General features: G+C 35.0%; 3 protein-coding genes across 4 annotated transcripts; 2 read left to right on the top strand and 1 right to left on the bottom strand.

Moving 5' to 3' along the window:
- Nucleotides 1-892: 892 nt before the first annotated feature.
- On the top strand, nt 893-2,031 carry LOC113496908 (splicing factor 3B subunit 6). Its single transcript, XM_026876298.1, has 3 exons — nt 893-1,173; nt 1,280-1,398; nt 1,783-2,031. The coding sequence occupies exons 1-3, from the start codon at nt 1,144-1,146 to the stop codon at nt 2,012-2,014; spliced, it is 381 nt and encodes a 126-aa protein (XP_026732099.1). The 5' UTR covers nt 893-1,143; the 3' UTR covers nt 2,015-2,031.
- A 655-nt stretch (nt 2,032-2,686) lies between these two features.
- LOC113496904 (tudor domain-containing protein 7) lies at nt 2,687-15,271 on the bottom strand. 2 transcript variants are annotated; one of them, XM_026876293.1, is made up of 21 exons: nt 15,078-15,270; nt 14,799-14,923; nt 14,261-14,347; nt 13,633-13,850; nt 13,178-13,312; nt 12,658-12,810; nt 11,674-11,823; nt 10,982-11,164; nt 10,592-10,806; nt 10,266-10,380; nt 9,110-9,274; nt 8,887-8,978; nt 8,604-8,766; nt 7,996-8,232; nt 6,699-6,898; nt 6,273-6,420; nt 5,636-5,877; nt 5,359-5,563; nt 5,090-5,241; nt 4,811-4,971; nt 2,687-4,686 (listed from the first exon to the last, which is right to left on the bottom strand). In XM_026876293.1, exons 3-21 carry the CDS (start codon nt 14,343-14,345, stop codon nt 4,457-4,459), a joined length of 3,249 nt encoding a protein of 1,082 aa, XP_026732094.1. In that variant the 5' UTR covers nt 14,346-14,347; nt 14,799-14,923; nt 15,078-15,270; the 3' UTR covers nt 2,687-4,456. The 2 variants fall into 2 exon arrangements, with proteins under 2 accessions (XP_026732094.1, XP_026732095.1); XM_026876294.1 differs by lacking the exon at nt 14,799-14,923 and having other exon boundaries at nt 15,078-15,271.
- Nucleotides 15,272-16,874: 1,603 nt separating this feature from the next.
- On the top strand, nt 16,875-20,777 carry LOC113496349 (polyadenylate-binding protein 1-A). Its single transcript, XM_026875530.1, has 3 exons — nt 16,875-17,380; nt 18,410-19,194; nt 19,411-20,777. Exons 1-3 carry the CDS (start codon nt 17,188-17,190, stop codon nt 20,266-20,268), a joined length of 1,836 nt encoding a protein of 611 aa, XP_026731331.1. The 5' UTR covers nt 16,875-17,187; the 3' UTR covers nt 20,269-20,777.
- Nucleotides 20,778-21,067: the final 290 nt, after the last annotated feature.

The following is a 21,067-nucleotide window of genomic DNA, read 5'->3' as shown; positions in this document are numbered from 1 at the left end:
TAAAATAAATAATTTCCAAGGCGTATAAATGAAAGACCATGAATAACCTGAAACTAGCGTTTGACTTTATGTTGTTTACAATATTGGTGACGTAGAAACATGGCGGACGGTGTTTTCAATCTAGAGAAAAAAAGTAAGGGTTTCAGTTGAGTTTTTACAGCAATCCTTTATTAATATTTATTGAAGTTTTTATATTTCGGACCCTTGTACGGAAGAATATTTGAATTAAAAGTTATTTTTATAAATGGTGACATGAGGCAACTTGCCTATTATATTATTATACGGAAGAACCCTTCCATCTTGAACCACTCTTGGAATGAGCATATAGAGCTTTTTATAACAGGTATGTAGTGAATAAATGTAAAATATTATCCGAAAAATATAGGCAGACGGTGACTCGACGCTCACTAGATGCCCCCCCCCCCCATGATACCACAACGATTAGCAGCAGGTGGGCAACACCATGGCGAGTGAGGTCATTAAAGAAACAGGTAAAACTTTCCGCTCCATAGCGCTACCAACCGTTCTCTAGCCGGAAAAAGCTAAGATTGCGCGTAATGAAGGACCTCTTGGGGTTTTCTATTCAGGATCCGTAATGTCCCTACTAACAAACAGCTCGCCATATATCTGCTTTTGTTAGACCTTTGTATCTTGCTTTTAAAACGCTTCCTGTATATTATCAAGTATTCTGCTGGACTCAAATAATTGATAAACGGGTAGATAGCCTATATTGCTTTAAAACATTTATGTTGGCACTAGCGTATCATAGGTATGAGGTTTGGTGGGTACAAAACATTGTCTCTGACTCCGATTCTAAATTGTCTATCTTTGTGGCATTTATTATCTATTCACTATTTCACATTTTTCGAGTTTTATTTTAATCTGTGTCTTGGAGATTTGACATGGAAGCGTTTTAAAACAAAGTAGAAGCTTCATTAGCTTCATAGTTCTCAAACAATTGGAATATTGGATGGTTAATTTAGTGACAAAGGCCTACCAAGAAACAATATTGATTATTGTTTAATCGTATGCAAACAGAGAATTTAAGTTTGTAATTAGACTAATTATATATATCAACCCAACAACCAACAACATAAGTCATATATTTTGTAAATTTATTGTGGTTAGGTATAGTTTGCAAACATGGCATTAGCTCTCCAAAGACGAGCAAACGTAAGTAAATTGCTATGAAAATAGTATTATAGTATGATTCGTTTATCATTGTAACGAGTGCTTCATGCTGGGGTCAAAGCATTTAAAGATGTTTTCGATTTCACAGGTTAGACTCCCACCAGAAGTTAATAGAATTCTGTACATAAGAAATTTGCCTTACAAAATATCTGCTGAAGAAATGTACGACATATTTGGTAAATATGGAGCAATCAGGCAGATTCGAGTGTAAGTACCCTATTGCTGGTTAAATACTTAGTGCAAAAGTAATCTATGGACAACATCAACAAAATATTTGTTAAGTAATAGTAATATATTATCATAAAAGAATACGGGGATTAACGCAAATTTTTACCTCGATTTGCCCGACGTTTCGACCAAGTTATACTGTTGGTACGAGCAGACTGCTTGTGATCATGGCCGGTTTATAAAAATTTGCGTTAATCATCCCTGTATTCTTTTATGTTAATATATAATTATGCAACCCGAAAGTTTAAATATAAGTATTAGTAAATTTGCCAGTTCTACATTTTTAACATGTTATTTACAAGTCTATAAGAAGCTATAGACCCTAAATTCTTAAAATACTAAATCAGTGCTAACTGTTTTCAGAGGAAATACCCCAGAAACAAGAGGAACGGCTTTTGTAGTTTATGAAGATATATTTGATGCCAAAAATGCATGTGATCATCTATCAGGCTTTAATGTCTGTAATAGATATCTAGTGGTTTTGTACTATAGATCTAACAAAGCGTTTAAAGGTATGGATATTGAGAAGAAGCAAGAAGAAATTGATGCACTCAAAAAGAAATATGGCATATCAAGTGAAGATCTTCGCAAATAAATCCTTTTTTAAGTACATTATTTGTTTCATTTTATTGTATCACCCTGAACCAGAACAACTATTCAGGCCCGAGTAAGATTTGAGACACTGCAGATTCTGTACAAATAGGCAAAACAAATAGGTTGTCTCATAAATAAAACACCCACCAACAAATTTATGACCAAATTACAGTAATAAATTTTATAAAAAAAATTAATCAAAACCACTTAATTTGTCAAAACTGGAATAATACTATCCTTGTAGTGATAACTATCATCTATGTGAGCAGACAGTGCGAACTAAGATAAGTATGAAGTAAATTAAGATTTAATAAATGCGGTATAACTGCCAGCAGGTTCCTCCTAAATTATGGACCTAATCTGGATAAATACGAAACTAGTCGGGCAATCCCGATAAAACCGCCTAAATAGTCGACAATCCTCACGAAAGCTTCCTAAGTTTATATATAATAATGTTCCCTGATTTAAATCAAAAGTGATAAATTTGGGCAAAGTACTCAGGTAATTTTTGGCCACATACTGATTCACAAAATATTGTAAATGTTAATTGAAGTAGGTAGCAGAAGTTTTCACATAAGTCCAATCTGCCTATATCAATAAATCGGTACATGCGTTTAACATTTCATAATTAGTCTGGGTTCCGTGGGGTGTTGTCATATAATAAAATAAGAAATGAGATTACACATTTATTGTAGGTGCATGCATATCCATGAATTTTGCTATAACACTTCAATGCTAAGCTAGAATATGTTATAATAAATTGAAATACCTGAAGATGCACAACGACTTTCGGCACTGCAATGTATTGGTACCAATTGAAAACTTTACAGGAGTATCTAGTGAATCAATCTATCTAGAAATACACAAGTTTAATAATAAGATGAAAACAAATAACATTAACAGAAAGCTTTAACTAAAACAAATATTGTGACACAGGAAAAGATATTTGACACCAGTAACAAAAAAAAAGTATTGAATATGTCCATACCAAATAATTATTATAATACAAAAAAGGTTTATAATTAATGTTGCTTAACAACTCCGCGAATGTATTCGAAATAATACTCACGCTTTAATTTACTATTGGGTTTAACTTACATTGGATTGACTATTCGTTGGTTTTTGACATCGCTTTAGTACCGTCATTAACAGATTGATCGATCAATTACTACTTTAAAAACGTTTTATCTTATCATAAATAAAGGTAACATATTTGAATTTCTTATAACTCGGCTATTATTCGAAATTTCAAAAGATCTACATCTGTCTTTCCATTAACAATGATTAAGAGTATTATATAATGTATTTATTAAGACACTTAGTCTATAAAACATGTATCTATAACAAAATAATTACTATAACAAGTGAGTATGATATAAACAAAACCAGAAATCTTCAAGGTATAACAAAGTTATCTCAGTTGATGTTCAAAAATCAAAAGTACCATATTTACAAACGTCACTCAATTAAGTGTCATGGCATATTTACCACTTTAAGGTGGAATGTAGAGAAAAAATTACATTTATGAAAGTCATCAAGTGTCGGTTATAAACATGTTTTAGGTCAGGTTAATAAGCTAGTACTGTATCTTCCAAGCAACTAAATGTCGCTTACTGATAACACTAATAAATTATTTTAATGTAAAATTAATTATATAATATGTATCCAAGCCGGATATAGTGGTATGAAAATCAGAACAATTAACTTTTACGTATTATAATAAATTGAACAAGACCAATGCTTTCTTGTAAAAACTTTAAATTAGGTATGTGGCTACCTAAGAACTGAGCACTAGGATAACTTCTACGCCTATAAAAATATAGTACTTACGCTATGGAGATATAGCATTGTTCTAGTCTGCCTATCCAAAGATATAATTGATAAACACCAAGCTTAATAAATAATATCACTTCAAGAAAAATAAATCTGAAAATGGGTCATTTCAAAACCTTCTGTAGTAGGAACTGGTACTAGTTATTGCGAATAATAAATTTTGTATAGGATTTAATTGTTAATGTAAATGTGTTTAAGTTTACGAGTAAAAATGAGTCCGTTTATCACGGAAACGAAATTAAACTTTCTTTCAAATAAAAAAGTGAAGTATGTAAGTGTCATGTATTCTGGGATATGATAAAAGGAAAACAAAATATGAGACTGTGACATCTACCAGTACCAGCTTTTAACTGAACATTAAAATTTGATTCTAATATTTTTGGCGAAAATGTCTTGATATGAATTGCTGAACCTGCTCTGACATAGTTGTAGTTATGATTACTTTCACTATCGACACAATTGATTACTAAGTCCCTTTCTCATTTAATGCGTTACTCAGTCTGTTAAACCTCTCTCATTTTCAAGATAATTTCGTGCGAAATGCTAGAGTAATTTGTTACACCTTGCAATTTAGATAGACAATAATTTACCATACACGTGATAACAAAAATTAAGAAGCGGAAGCAAGTCGTGCTCTACCTTCCGCCACTAATCGTTTGTTTAAATAAATATCTTCGTCAGTAGACGTGTCAATAAGGTCGAGTGTCAATAATGGCTCATTAGGGTTAAGTGGGTCCTTTCCAACGTCTTTGCAAATTCCTACGAATTGCTGCTCTACACATAATTCTTGGAACCTTATGCAGTCTTCTACTGTCCAGTCTTGATGCAAAGGCCATACATCTATAAAAATAAGTCATTATATATTAATTACATAATTCTTCTTTTAGGATAAATCTAGGTAGTCTTGGAACAGTTAAATTATAGCTAAGTTCGTTTTTGCAAAATCTTTGCAAAAAGCACTTACCATATAATCGGGCTTTTATTGCTTGAGGTGGCAAGGTGCGGGCTAGTGGTGCCCCCGTAGGTATTGGCCTCAAGGCTTTAGGCTCGAAGAGTGCCAGGTCTCCATAGTCGCAAAAATATACGGAAACCATCTCCGATGAAACAGTTCCCGCAACAGTTACCCTAAACAAAGCAAAAATAAATTTGAATGCTTCATTTTCGAATCTTTTTCAATAAACGATCTCCACATATCAATAAATATACTGATTTTGAGCGATTGCAAAGTTCTGTTATGTTTTACCTGTACCATGAAGCATCCTTATCATAGTAAACTGTGTATAATTCGCCACTGGCTGGATTAATAGGCGCATCCAACTCGGACAATTTAGGACATTCTGTTTGTAACGAGGTCATCATTGTTTGAAGCGTATGTCTAGTACTGTTTGGTTGTACCTATAAATAATATAAAGTTTACACACTTATTTATGAGATTGTGTAAGCATAATATAAAAATATGAGGTTTGTCCTGTTGATATAGGTAAAGAAATTTCACGTTGTAAGTATACTTACGACAAAATTCCACGGACTTGCTGCCATAGCAATGTACACATCGAAGCATTTCCCGGGAGCAGGCAGAGGCGGTGCCGGCAGAGATGCACCCGATGTCAACCTGTCGTCACCAAGAATAGACCGGCTTCGAAAAATACGCTCTTTCTTCTTATGTAAAGCCTCCACATGATTAGTTGTGTCCTTTTCATCTTCTTTCACTTTATCCCTAGAATTATAACATGAAATGAAATCGGCATCAGGTCGAACGGTCTCAGGACGGGCGAGAGGCGTCACTTACTGTTGCAAGTAGTCGTATTCCATGATGATGGCGTCGTTGACGGAGGCGAGGATGTTCTGCGGGCCGGTGCGCACGAAGAGCGCGACGTGCGGCGCGGCGTGCGGCGCGTGCGGCGCGGGCGGCTGCGCGGCGGCCGGCGCCAGCGCGCGGCACAGCACGCGCGCGCCCAGCACCAGCTCGCGCAGGCGCGCCACCAGCGCCGCCGCCGCGCGCTCCGCCGCGCCCAGCCGCACCGCCAGCGCCTGCCGACAAAGGTGTGGGTGGTGCTCAGTCTAAATAATGACCTTGACGTCGTATTTTTCATTTATACTTCTTTAGAAAGGAAAGGAATAAATAACACTTAAATATGGTAGTGGCGGCTAGTAACTTCATTTACTAGTAAATAGCATACTGGAGAATAACGTCACACATGATTTTAGATGACTGTATTTTTGGCTTACAAGATGAAAGTAAAAATATCTAGCCAATCCTTTTTTGGAATTCTTCCTGACAAACAAAAAAATCTTTTTTTAACAAATACCCTCTTACATTTTAAACTACGGATAAATTACCATATTCATGATACTTTTGAAGTCAAAAAAAATTGTAATATTTTTTTTATTTCCATAAATAGGAATGTCATGCATGGAGTTGTTACCTGATGTGGAAAAGCATTTAACGCTGGTGAAAAAGTCTGTAGCGGGACTAAAGACGATAGCGGCGCTCGAAGAATGAGACCGCTGTCCACGAGCTGCGTTCTTACGGTACCTTCACCGTCAAGACCGCTTATAATCGTGCAGCGAACCCTACGGAATATAAATTTAGGAAATATCTGATATCGTAGGACAAGTTTAAAAATTCCCCATATAATATAATCACTTTTTACATTCTGAATAAGAAGGTCCGATAAGTACCTATTTACTTGTTGCGTAAAATGTATTTTGACGACGTTGTTAGTTTGTTATATTTTTTTGCCTTACCTCCTTTTCTCTAGACCAGCTTAAAATCAATGACAGAAACATGTGAGGGTATTTTTAGTATAGCAATATTACTAGTTTATACGATAATAGGAGGAAGTGCCCACCAGTCGCCGGCGAGCGTGCGCACGATGTAGAGCGCGCCGGGCGCGGGCGGCGGGGCCTGCGGCGCGGCGGGCAGCGGGCGGCGGTACGGGCCCGCCGTCAGCAGCGCCAGCGCGCCCCGCACCAGCGCCGCGCCGCCCGCGCGCGACACCCACACGCGCCCCTCCTCCGTCACGCAGCCCACCTCCACCTCGCACGGCTTCTGCAATACGACCCCGACGTTGCTGTTCGGCTTATATTCAGTACTATGTTTGAATAGCCCGTTTGTAGGACAAATGAATAAAAGGTCGGAATGAATAAAAAATATGATGATGAAACCACGCAGCTAGTAGGCTTTGAGGATGTAATAAACCACGCCCGATCCCCAAAGCGCTGGACGCGACGCAAACGGATACATTCTGTCAATGGCAACCACGCAACGGCGTAATTGCTAATAGCTTTCAAGATATTATAAATATAATATACATATGTTTAAACTGTGCAGAGTTAAAGGCACATATTCTACGCTTAATTTCCCAAACATATTTAAGAATATATATAAATCAATACCATATGGGCTTAATAAGCCTGAAAAAAAGCAGTTTTACAATAACGTAGCTTTCTATTGGTCGTTTTTTTTTGTTTTATTAAATTCAATTTGAAAATCGTTTAAATAGATCTAGGGATTACCCCTTACAGCTTCACCTCACAATGTTATTTCTTTATAACATTAGTATAGATTAGGACTACATTTATGTACTTTTTTTTCTATGTTGAAAGGTGTTTTTCTTAATATTTTGGTAAAAACTCATCTCAGCTATTCATGATCAATTCGAAAAGCATTTTCTAAAATGATTACAATAATTGGGATCTCAATTTTTTTATATATTTTTAAAATGAATTATTAATTTTATTAATGTGTAACGTGCAAAAACGTAAAAATAGTGATTTTTCATTGATTATAATGCAAACAATGAAAAATCAATATTTTAATATTCCAGTTATGAAATAACAATATTAAAAATTCATAAAATTTCATGATACATCACACGTGAACGCACCACGAGTGGTCACCGTACTTGTGACGTATTCATAACAATGCAGCGCTTACAGCTGGCAATAAAAAAAAAAAAAATAAGCGGTCGGATTTCTTCGGGAGTTGTCGGCGAGTCTTCGGTACTGGATTCAAAAGTTGATTTTTATTTTGATATAACTTTTGAAATATTGCGATAAATAAAATTGTTTTTTTTTATAAAACTTGTACCTATACGATCTTTCAACTTTTATAGGAAAAAAAAAATCAAGTACTCAATTAGCAACCTGCGTGACGGTGAAGGCGCCAGCGATACAAAAGTCGTGCACGATCTCCTTGTTGAGGTTGAGGTCGCGCTGCGTGGAGGTGTCGTAGAGCACGACGGCGACGGAGGGGTCGGTGGGGTCGTGTCGCGGGCCGGGCGCGGCCACCAGCACCTCGCCGGGCAGGCGGCGCCGCACCAGCTCGGCGCCCAGCGCGCTCGCCGCCAGCTCCTCCGCGCCCTCCAGGCGGCACAGGATCGCCTGCGGGAACCGACAACACCATAATGCCCGGTTTTCATTCAAACTTAAAAGCTTTTATGGTTTTCATCCTGAACAAAGTGAACTACGTCCGCAATCCGGTGTAGTGATTGATTTTCATCCGATATTAGTTGACCAAAATAGGAAACCAACAAAAAAACGTTAAAACATGTTTTAATGCTTTACATAAATACAATTTCCGATCACTTCGTAAACCGTCATATGCTTGAATAAATAAGTTTGATGAATTCATGTCTGAAATGTGATTAGGTTATTTTTAACATTATTTTATACAGTTATCGTCTAAAAGTGTTGTACTTGGTAAAACCTACTTTTTTTTAGATACAACAAATTTCACGTCTTGTGTTTCTTACCTGTGCAGGAAGTTCTCTGAATTGTGGCTCTAATATTTTTATTTTGTGAAGGTATACCACGTCGTCGTCACCGTGGTCACCTAGAAACACAGTCGCCATATCTTCTTCGATTTCTAATATTTTAGCTCTTTGCCAACCACCATCATCTAAATTTACAGCATACCTGTAAGTTATGTATTTACTTTATTACAGATCAAAGAAATTTTAATGCTATGATTTTGAGCAATAATTTCGACCTATGAAGAATGTAATGAGTATTATGTAGTGCAGTGGAAAACCTTACCAAGCATTTTTAATGATCATGGATTTTTCTACGCAGGTTCCATAGTTTTCGTAATAACTTGACATATCAGCCAGAAGCGTTTCGAAGGCATCCTAAAATGAATATTAAAAAGATGTAATGCCTTTTTTTGTGAGATTTCAACCCTTTTTGGACAAGAGGGCCAGGTGTTTATGTGTATTCTAAAGTACTAAGTTTGTGTTTTTTCGTATATCTAAACACTTACACTATAGTGCGGTCCAATAATTCGAAGCCATATTTCAAGTGTTGAATTAGCAACGGTTACAAAAACATTCCAAAAATCATTTTCTGGGAATTGTAATGGAGGCAAGTCACTTTCCAGAGGATCATCTGCTACACTTGTCTCTACATATGGTGGCATGGCGTCTTGCTAAAAAGGAACAATGAGCAAAGAAATTTAATACCATAAGCCAGAGTCACTACTCTGGCTTATGGTATTAAATTTCTACATTATGAACAATTTTTTAAGTTTAAAAAGGTATTACTCAGTTAATTCTTACACATCCGATTAGCTGAATAAAAATCGGATTTGTTCTTATGTAAAATCAAAAAGTTAAAAGTGGTCATTTTAATTATAGAAATATATCTAGACATACGGCATGCAATTCAAGTGATGACAGCGCAACTCCGGAAATCCGCATGCCAGAGATATGGATGATGATGAATTAGCATTTACATCATAACTATCAGCTAGTTGTAGTAACTAGCTGATAGTTATGAGTTAGCTAGTTAGGGATATTGCTATGATTAAAATGACCAGACACCCTGTTTTAAATTTTTGATTTTACATAAGAACAAATCCGATTTTTTTTCAGCTAATCGGATGTGTAAGAATTAACTGACTAGTTACTACTAACTAGTCTAGCTACAACTAGCTGATAGTTATGATATAAATGCTAATTTATCATCATCCATATCTCTGGACCCGTCAAACGCTGTTTTGCCTTATAAATTATTTCTGGTTTCCAGATAAATTCTAGTGTAAACAAACAGTAAGTAAATGTCACATTATAAAAAAAATAAAACAAAAAATTTCTTCCAAAAAATAAATATTTGATTGTGTGCAACCTTTACCACTTAGGGGTATGAAAAATAGATGTTAGCTGATTCTCAGACCTACTGAATACGCAAATATTTTATTTTACGAATCGGTAAAGCCGTTTCGTAAGAGTACGTTAACTAACATCATGACACGGGAATTTTATATATTAGAAGATATTTCTTACGCTATGTTAAAATTTTATTTCTAATTTAGAAATTTGATTAAGTAGTAAATTTACCTGCTTATTAATTTGGAAGTACTCCTCTAAATGATTCTTCTAATTTTATTTTAATGTATATTATATAAAAAAGATAAATACCTCTTTATTGGGAAGAAGAACTAGCCGTCCATTCACAACTCTGTCCTTTATAATGTTTGGACAGTTTTCAACTAGTTCTTGCCAATTGCTTGGCAAGTTCTCACCATATTTTTGCCTAAAATGAATACAATGAATACAATATTATATAAAGACTGCACCAATAGGCGAGGGGTTGAGGTCACCACGGTCAATCCACAGCCTAATTGCCTCTCGGTAGCTACTTATCACCTTTAATTAGAACACGAATTGCAATTATCAATTGGCACATCACTTTTACAATTTATTTTCCGTAATTTAAACAAGTTTACTCATTTAATGCAACACACCTGTACATATGAGGAACAATAGTTGCCCAAAGCCCAGCTTCATGTTCTGATACTAATTCAGTGAGGTATGCAATAGCTTTGCTGCTAGAAGAAGTAGGCATACCATCAGCCTCAGAACTTTCTATAATTGCGAGTAACTTTACTGCAGCCACTTCTTTGGCTAATTCCTCTGAGGGTGAGGAATTAGGATATGATCCGGCAGAATAAGTTCCTACCTAAAAATTATAAAAAGTATGCATGACGCAAAAATATTCCACATTATTGGGCAAGTCGATTATATTTGAAATCTATATTTTTTAAACGAGATTTATGTTAAGAAAAAGCAATATGTACATTATGTACAGCTACTTATTTTTCCTTCGTCATTTTAAGCATCAAGTAGTTACTTACTTTAACTGTACAATCGTAGCTGACAGGTCCTCGTTTTGGCCCCATATCTTTAACCTTATAGACAGGTTCTGGAAGCCCTAACTTTTTACAAGTCCATGCTAGTTTTTCAACTGAAGATGTAGTATTTGGGGGAGGTTCCAAATTATGTGCCGGCACGACATTTGTTACGGGCCCACTGCTCTCCTAGGGGCATAATACATTACTAAAATACAATTATCTCTAAGTTCATCTTGAAGTAAATGCGGCTACCAAATGTGGTATATTGTACAGTAGATAAAGAAGTAGGTATATTCAGTATCGTTTTTCAACTTATTTACTGGGTTAGTTGAGTAATCTGATGATTACGCTCTATTAATCAAGTAACGCATGTCGAACAAAAACAGCGAATTTAATGACAGCGGGATGATCACGTCGCGCGCATACAACCTGACCGATGGGCAAAGATTGGCACTGGCACTAGATTCCGGAAGCCGGACATCGTCGTAGAGATGGTCAACGGAGAAGTGGTACGAAGATCTTATCAGATATGCCGGGCGCACGTTGCCAGAATTGCATAAACAGGGAATTTTTGGAAGGTTAACAGGGAGGCCTTTGCTCAATAGTGGGCATATAAGCAAAATAATAAAGAACAGGTACATCTGATAATGTTAAAACTCTAACATTGAAATTAAAATAAATCTTTCTCTACTAACCAGACATTCATTTGTAGCGGCTGGCAACTGCAAAGGTATAAGATCCACCGTATTGAGACGATCTCTTAAATTAGACAGTCGTTGCGACGCTGAAACTTTGCCACTTTGTTTTGTTTCTGTTTCTGCATGATTTCTCACTGGTTGCTTAAACTAGGAACATAAAAATTGGAATCTGTAAGTACATACGCTACATACTTGCTATTAAATATGTACTAGATAATAACTACGTTTACATAGCTCTATCAACATAAAACTATTTTGTTTCTTTCTATTATAAAAATCAACAAATCAGGAATAAAATTAATATTTTTTTTCATCTATCCTATTTATTAGTATTTATTATTAAATTTTAATGATGCAACGGTTAACTGGCCGCCCGACTAGTTTCGAACCCAATAGGATTACCGGACGCCGAGACCGCGACGGCTTCGTTAGTCGAACTAAGTACGACTCACTGCTACATCTCATTTCCTATATATATTCCTATATATATGCATTTGTGTTTTTAGGTATGATTGAAACTGATAATCATTTTGAATTTGCTTTTCAGAATGGTAACAAAAGCTCTTTCCTGGTCAACACCGCTACTGTCTAAAACTTAGTGTTCTCATAAAAAATAGCATTTTCTTTTTACTGATTTCTGTATATAACTAAGTTCAATTCCAAGTGCAGAAGTGAGAACAGAAGAAGGCAGTACGTAAAATTTGATCTTTATAGCGTCCAAAAAAAAAGGTTGCTTTTAACACTTAAAGCTACTATGTCGGGGGTATGATAGAACTGTTGCGTTTTTCATTCAACGCTCCATAGGAAGGTATTAGAAAGAAACAGAATATCAGTAAATGCGTGGCACTCGAATTCATTTCTACATTATGAAGTTTCAATTCGTCCAAGCGGAGTGACTGCACGCACTTTTTTTAGCAACATACTCGAGTGCACGCAACCAAAAAAAAGGTTCACAAAGCTATGCATTATAATATCACAAACCTCATCATTATGTAAATTGGCATCTCTCAAACTGTGTGATGAGTTGGAACTTTTCGATATTTTCTCCACATGATCACTAGTGACCTTCGTATTTTGTTTCACATTTGGAAGCAAAGGTTTCGTTTCGTTCGGTTTTGAATTATATTTGTTATTCTGTGTAGAAGAAAAAAAAAACATCACTGAATCGAAACAAAAGGAGGAAGATCAGTGTCGATAAACTCACGCATACCTACTATTACTAATATTTCAACAATATACTCTGCCTGTAAAACGGGCCTTAGAATGTAAAAAATACGTGTATTAATTTTATAAAAAAATAGGACAAAGGCTAGCAAATTTTCAAAGTAAGATGGTCATTAAATTATGACTCATGCTTTTAACAGTTGCAAATTGACCATTTTTCTAAGGGCTTGTTCAGAGAGCACAGTATAAAGGTTTGAATTTGTTCTTTTATTAAGTTTGTGCTTGATATTACAATAGGCGTCATCTTTATGTATTTGTTAAAATAATGATAGCATACCTTATGATACTGGTTGTTATTATTAAACGGGGCCTTCACTCTGTATAATTGATTGGAGTATTGATTATTATAGTTGGAACTGTAATGTGTGGAAGCCGGTTTTCGCCAAGATCCTTGCTTTTTTGGAAAACGATTCTATAAATGAATAAGAATAAATGGAAGTGAAATGACATTATTTGTGATTAAGAACATTACAATTTTAATATTCTCAAAAAAAATCTCTAAATACTAGTGAACTCTTACCCTTTATCACTTAATAAAATCCCCAGCACAAATAATAATAAACTGTAACCCATACTATAATTATGTATAAGTAGGCCAAACCAGGGCATCAACTATAGTTTAAAAAAACATGATAACCACACAGGAACGATTATGTCTGGATCCTGGGCTAAGCTTTATTATAAGCATAGTTCTAATAAAAATATCATTTATTAATAACCATATTTACTTACTGGATAGTTTAATTTCGGTGTTGCTTTCTTACTAGATTTTTGTCGAGAAACCATAGCAGCTATATGTTGTGTGTCCTGGCTAGCTATTGCATCAACATACCATTCCCCATTTACTTGTGTTACTTTAAATCCCGGAACATCCAAAAACAATTTATCCAAAGTAGAATAACCAAGCTTTTTGAAAGGTATTGGTTCGCCCTGAAGTTCCCGATAGTCTCCTGCACACATTTTTAAAGTATTTCTTTCATAAACTCAATAAACACATAAAAAATGTTGCTTGGCCAAAATCAAATAGTGTTTAATGACTAGCACTATTACAAATATCAGTATCAGCATCAATAGATGTTGAGTATTCGTTTTTAGATCTTCAGTTTGGTAGGCTTGGTTAGTTGATACCAACCCACAATTTGATAATTATATTAAAAACATATATAACTTTGAAGATAGCGTAGAATATTTTCAAATAATTTTACATGTTTACTATGATCCGAGCCAGCATCTCGTAATACAATTAATTTTACAATCAACACCTGGTCCAAAGTTAAGACTTTTACTTTGATATCCTCACACTCATACTGGAGTAGAGAGAACTAAACCTTAAAAAGCGATAATAGCATACAAAACTTACTGTTACATTGCTTTATTGTCAGAGCCCCTTTAACAGAAATTAAAGTCGCTCTCAAAGCTTGGATTACTTGCTCTTTGTCAGCCATATCTAAAACGAAAATAAAAACTAATTGGCAAAAGTGATTAAAAATAAAGAAATATAATTTTTTAACAAAATTTAAATGCACAATATTTTCCTTGGTCACATATTTATAACTTGTTTTTCAAATAAAGTTTTAAGGCCTATACTGCCTAATTAAATCAGCATAGAATGTCAAAAATTTTGTTATCATGCAGTTGTCTTCTAGGATAGCATAAAAGGCCTCTAAATAACTGTATACGTTTTATATTGCAAGTGTTTCAATCTTAGTTAGAACTTGAATATTTTTTGAATAAATTTAAAACTTAAATAATCATGTCATCTATATCCTTTTACATTAAAACTGTGTTAAATATCATGTTACTCATTCTGGGTGCCGGAAGCAAAATTGTATAAACAAGCAATATCGCAACATATGGATTAAATTGTGAAAAAAAAACAATGATGCGTTTATACCTACCGAAATGAAATGCCGGTGGTTAAAATGACAATCTCAATAGGCAAACCTAGGATAAAGGCGCAAATTTCGTATTAAAAAAGTACAGTCCATCTATAATAGATCGAAAACACTTCGGAATCTACAGCCTGAAACAATTCGTGACGCGTAAGCATATGCAAGAGAAATCAGAACATTTATCAACAAAAATTACAAAAGTATGTACTACTTTCACTGCAATAAAACGATGGGAAAATCTATTGCAACTTCAAAATGTTTATAGGAACCATTAAATGTACGTACCAATTGTCAATGATAATAAAAAGCCAAAAAAAATACTTTTAATAAGTTTCCGTATTTTAACAACAATCTTGTACCAATTTTTTACTTGTACATAGCAAAAATTTATAGTCTATCAATCCAACCAACCAAGTAGTGACGGTAGTAAGTATTTAGTGTCGTGGATTACATTGGTAACACTAAGCGAAATACCAGTCCTTTTTGCAAGCATGTTTCAACATTTGAGGTTGCAACACTAACGTCTTTAATAACAGACTTCAAGGAAGAGCCTGCGTATTTTAAAATGACAATATTGATAAATCAATTATCGCCGCTTTCTTTCATTTTTTTATGAAATTAATGACACTAATAATATATAATCAATTAATTTATTTTTCTTTTTGAGTGCCAATTCCGTGAAGGACAGTTAATGAAAAAAATTGTCTATTGCCATCCAGTAGACAAGTGGACGATCTTTTTTAAAATCGTCGTTTTATAGCGTAGACAGAGAAAAAATTCTGTCTACGTTTTATATCACTGAGTGCAAATTTATTAATGTAATAAATTGTGCTTAGTCCTTTAGTCCTTACCTTACAACTAATACAGCTTTATTACAGCAAATGATCGAAATCGATCAACTTCACTCAACATTCACCTAAAATGCTGTGTATGAATTTAGCTTTGGAAATTGTAGATTTTTATTTTTAAATAAAGTTAAACTTTTAGACGAACTCGTGGCTAAGCTATAACCGCATAGGTGAATCGATCACAGGTTTATTAAGCTATAATAATAATAATAATAATATCTTTATTTTCGAACCCAGAGTCCATATTTAGAAATACAATTTAAAATACTGTTAAGGGGAACAGATAGTAGCCTCCTTGTAACACTGCTTATGAAACTAAACGGTCCAAACATAGTCGAAAGCTAGCGATGATAATGAAATAACTTTTATTAATAAATTCTTAAAAAACTAAATTATGCAGATCCATGAGAGATCGAGATTACGATCTAATTTATTTTAGTAAAAGTCCTTAGTAACTGTGGAGTGCGAGTCACACTCGCCTGCAGATGATATAAGTAGTTATGATAATTATTTTGATGTTTAGTACAATAAATTTATTTTTACCGTGGTATTAGGCCGTCGGCCTAATTTTGACCATAATACTTTTTTACCACTGTCTAGCGTCATAGTTCATAGATACACTGGCGCCGGACGACAGATAGCCATGGAGAGTACAATATCATTCTTTATTAGTAACAAATATATGAGAATAAAATCAACTCATATTTTCTCCATGGCAAATTGTAAGAGTTTTGTTTATTAGTTTATTTATGCAGAACCAAGTCCTAGATAAATGTATTCAGGGTAGCCCTAGACATGATGAACTGATGAGCCATGATTAAACCTTAAAATCACTGCAAAAAAATAATGAAAATAGTACCTACAATATTCATTTTTTCCAGTTTCCTGTTATTTTTTATATGATATTTTTTATCTTTAATACTCAATCATCGAAATAACTGATGGATTTCATATTAAGACGGTCGAAAGCCTGGTAGCTTCGACCATAAGATCATACTCATAATTCTTTAAGTTGTCATTGCTGCTAAACTATCAATAATCCACATAATTGAGCCTCGGAAAGTAAAAAATAACAAAGCAGATGGCGTAGCCTGTAAAATGTGAAAAAAAGCTATATATTCGACCGTTCGAACGCCTTTACGACAATATAGCGGTGGTGAGCGCTTTAGCATTAAGTTTTCTGAATGTTGGTAGAACTACCATTTCTGGGTACGCCATCTTAGTTTCTGTGAAACGTCATCTATTCCTTTGGTGGGCAAGGTGTGTTCACGTGAGGTTGTGTGTTCCCTCGAAAATAGGTCACACAATCCTCAGAATTTCGTGAAATATTCTTGTAAAATAAAAAAAAAAAAACAAAAAAAATCATAAAACCCAAAAAAATAGAAAAATACTAAAAATTAACGGGAATCACTTGATTTTAAGTTAGTGTACGTAAGCGTGCAACGTGGTCTGAGGAATGCGATAGTCATTATAAAGAGAAAGTGAAGTTGGTCTTTGCCTACGTATAAGTTAATGTCTACGTAAACCGCCGCAGTGAAAATCTAAAAATGAATCCTGGACCTCCCAATTACCCAATGGCATCTTTGTATGTCGGGGATTTACACTCTGATATCACTGAAGCCATGTTGTTTGAAAAATTTTCGACCGCTGGTCCGGTTCTTTCTATCCGCGTTTGTCGCGATATGATAACTCGTCGATCCCTGGGCTACGCTTATGTAAATTTTCAGCAGCCCGCTGATGGTGAGTACAAATTTTATAAGTTTTTAATTAATAAGTCATGTATGAAATTAAAATAAAATAATTCTCAAGGACAATAACTATCATTAATTTAGCAATAGTTTGCCATACTTGCTATGCACGTTTTGAAGTTTTTTATCATTCCATGCATCCTAATCGGTTTGAGAATGTATTGAAAGCGAAAATGATTTAGTGGATTTCATAAAGATCGACAACTTCTTTTTACAGTTCAGCATGGTCAAAATTGTAAAATAAATATCTTTTAAAATTGCAATTGTGTAGGCTAGTTACACTAATGATTGGCCGTAATCATGCACAAAGCACGAGTGCTTTGTGTTCTCATTAAGCAATTAATGTTACCTCGTTGTTGCATACTAATTTATTGGTTATTACTAACTGGTTATTCTTGATATTTTGTTGGCAATTAACTACTATCATTTGCGCTGATTTTGTGATCTCCTTTTTTCACATTACGATCGTTAGACAGCTGTGGAACTACATAGTCAAAAATTTGTAGGTAATAAAATAATTGTGATTGTCATATTTCCATCCCTATCTTGCTGAACAGAAACTAAATAAGACTATTTTGTTTAATTTCCTTTAATAAGCATCAAACAAAAATAATGGTCTCATATTAAGCATTTAATTTAAGAATAAAAGCATTTATCTTGTCTTTTACATGGAATTACCATGAACCAATAGATTAAATGCTCACAGTTATGCTTTCTTTTAACAGAGATTAAAAAATCTGTGACAAACATGAATGACAATGAACATGATAGTTTAATGTACTTGAATAGATCATGGTTCCATTAACACTGGTTGATGCTTGATATTATTGATAATTGTTTAAAAAAATTATTATAGTATTAAACAGACAGCTGTTTGTTTTTTTACTAGGCTCAAATGCCTAAAATAATAAACCTAAATATCTCTTAATTTTTTAAGGCTACCCTGCCAGAATGCAAATAGTAGAGGTACTTGAGTCTATCTATGAATTTACCATTTATTTCTGTTCTCTTTTATTTATAGCTGAAAGAGCTTTGGACACTATGAATTTTGATATTCTAAAAGGAAGACCTATTAGAATCATGTGGTCCCAACGAGATCCTTCTCTACGCAAATCCGGCGTGGGGAATGTTTTTATTAAAAATCTTGACAAAACTATTGACAACAAAGCTATGTATGACACTTTTACTGCATTTGGAAATATTCTAAGCTGCAAAGTTGCTCAAGACGAAACTGGTGCCTCCAAAGGATATGGATTTGTTCATTTTGAAACTGAAGAAGCCGCCAACAAATCAATTGAAAAAGTCAATGGAATGCTACTCAACGGAAAAAAGGTTTATGTTGGTAGGTTTATTCCACGCAAAGAACGCGAAAAGGAACTTGGTGAAAAGGCCAAGTTGTTTACAAATGTTTATGTCAAAAACTTTGGCGAAGATTTCAGTGATGAAATGTTGAAAGACATGTTTGAAAAGTATGGCCGCATAACGAGCCACAAAGTTATGTATAAGGATGATGGCTCTTCTCGCGGATTTGGTTTTGTAGCTTTTGAAGATCCTGATGCTGCAGAACGAGCATGTATGGAATTAAATGGAAAAGAACTTGTAGAGGGTAAACCGTTGTATGTAGGACGTGCTCAAAAGAAAGCTGAACGTCAAAAAGAGCTCAAGCGTAAATTCGAGCAACTGAAATCTGAAAGATTGACTCGTTATCAAGGTGTTAACTTATATGTCAAAAACTTGGATGACACCATTGATGATGAACGTCTTCGTAAGGAATTTGCACCTTTCGGAACTATAACATCTGCAAAGGTGAGTAGTACCTATGCACACTTCAAGTAATATTTTAACTGTCAATGTTTAAATAACTACTAGTTATAATGGATAAAAGTTACACTGGAGACTTCATTAAATTTTGTTTCTTAATGTTTTTCTATTCCAGATGAACCCATTCCAGTATTGAATGGATTTTGGTTTTGACTGGTAACCATAATTACTTTAAAATTGTAACATTGGTTATTGTTTCAGGTCATGTTAGAAGATGGTCGCAGCAAAGGATTTGGTTTCGTTTGCTTCTCATCTCCTGAAGAAGCTACAAAAGCTGTGACAGAAATGAACGGCCGCATTGTTGGAACAAAACCTTTGTATGTAGCATTGGCTCAACGTAAGGAAGACCGTAAAGCTCATTTGACTTCTCAATACATGCAAAGAATGGCTAGCATGCGAATGCAGCAAATGGGTCAAATATTCCAACCAGGAGGTGCTGGTGGCTACTTTGTACCAACCATTCCGCCTGCTCAAAGATTCTATGGTCCTGCTCAAATGACTCAAATAAGACCTTCGCCTCGATGGACTGCGCAGCCACCTGTAAGGCCTAGCACTCAAACTGCTGCGTCAGGATACCCGAATATGCAGGCGCCATTCCGTCCGGCCCCTAGAGCCCCAACCCAAGCTGCGCTCCGCACTTCACTGGGTGCTAGACCCATTACTGGGCAGCAAGGTGTGGCAACAGCAGCCTCCATTCGTGCTCCACTTGTTACTCAAAGCGGCCGGCCTGCAGGATATAAATATACTGCCAACATGCGCAACCCACCGGCTCCACAGCCTGCAGTGCACATTCAAGGTCAAGAGCCATTGACAGCAACTATGCTGGCTGCTGCACCTCTTCAAGAGCAAAAGCAAATGCTCGGCGAACGTTTGTTCCCGTTAATTCAAAGAATGCATCCTGATTTAGCTGGTAAAATTACAGGAATGCTTTTGGAAATTGACAATTCTGAACTTCTCCATATGTTAGAACATGGAGAGTCACTTAAAGCTAAAGTTGACGAAGCTGTTGCTGTATTACAGGCCCACCAAGCTAAGCAGCAAGCTACTAAGAAAGAGTAGATAGTCTACTTCATAGTGGCCAAAATAATTAAAAATGACCAGCTTTTTAAGTTACAAGAACTCTTATTGTTCTTGTTAAATTTAATGCTTTGAACACCTTACATTGTTAATCCCGCTCATAAAAATACATAAATAAAAATTGAAAAAAAAACAAAAAGGTGGATTGCACTCTTTCCAAATAATTATATGATAACTTTATAATACCGGAGTGCATGTCCACAAACAAAAATAAAGAAACTGTCAACATTTCTATATTTGAAAGAGTATTATGAACTCTTTTAACTTTTTACATTTACTGAGAAGTGGTTTAAGTTTGTCATTAGCTTTTTATTTCTGTCTTATATCTCAAGAAAGGGAGTTGGCTTATGTTCTTTCAATTTCTTTCTTTTATCTTTAATCAGTTCTACATTTTTATGATACCATGGATTGTAAACTTGGTCTCTAATTGTAACTGATTTCAATATTTCCTTTATGATTTGTTACATATATTCTGTGGAATATTCACAATATTTTCTGTTGTTTTATTTCATGAAACCTATCATGTATCACCTTAGGGATACCTTGTAAACTACCTTGATACCTAAGGTGATACTTTGAATAAAATAAATCTAAGCGCCTGACAATAATATCAGAACATGAAAGTAAAAATTCTCTTGTCACGCCATCATGCACTTTCTAGGTGAGAATGTTTGTTAGAATACGACGCTGAATAAAATTGAGAGAATGTACCTGTGCTGCGGCCAGCGTTGCCAGTTTTTTTTAACTAGTAGGTACTTGATGAGTGAAAATAGCGGGATTC

This window comes from Trichoplusia ni, chromosome 8, assembly GCF_003590095.1.
Source record: "Trichoplusia ni isolate ovarian cell line Hi5 chromosome 8, tn1, whole genome shotgun sequence".
NCBI lineage: Eukaryota > Metazoa > Arthropoda > Insecta > Lepidoptera > Noctuidae > Trichoplusia > Trichoplusia ni.
Note: the sequence above shows the minus strand (reverse complement) of the source record. Positions and strands in the feature narration are given on the sequence as shown.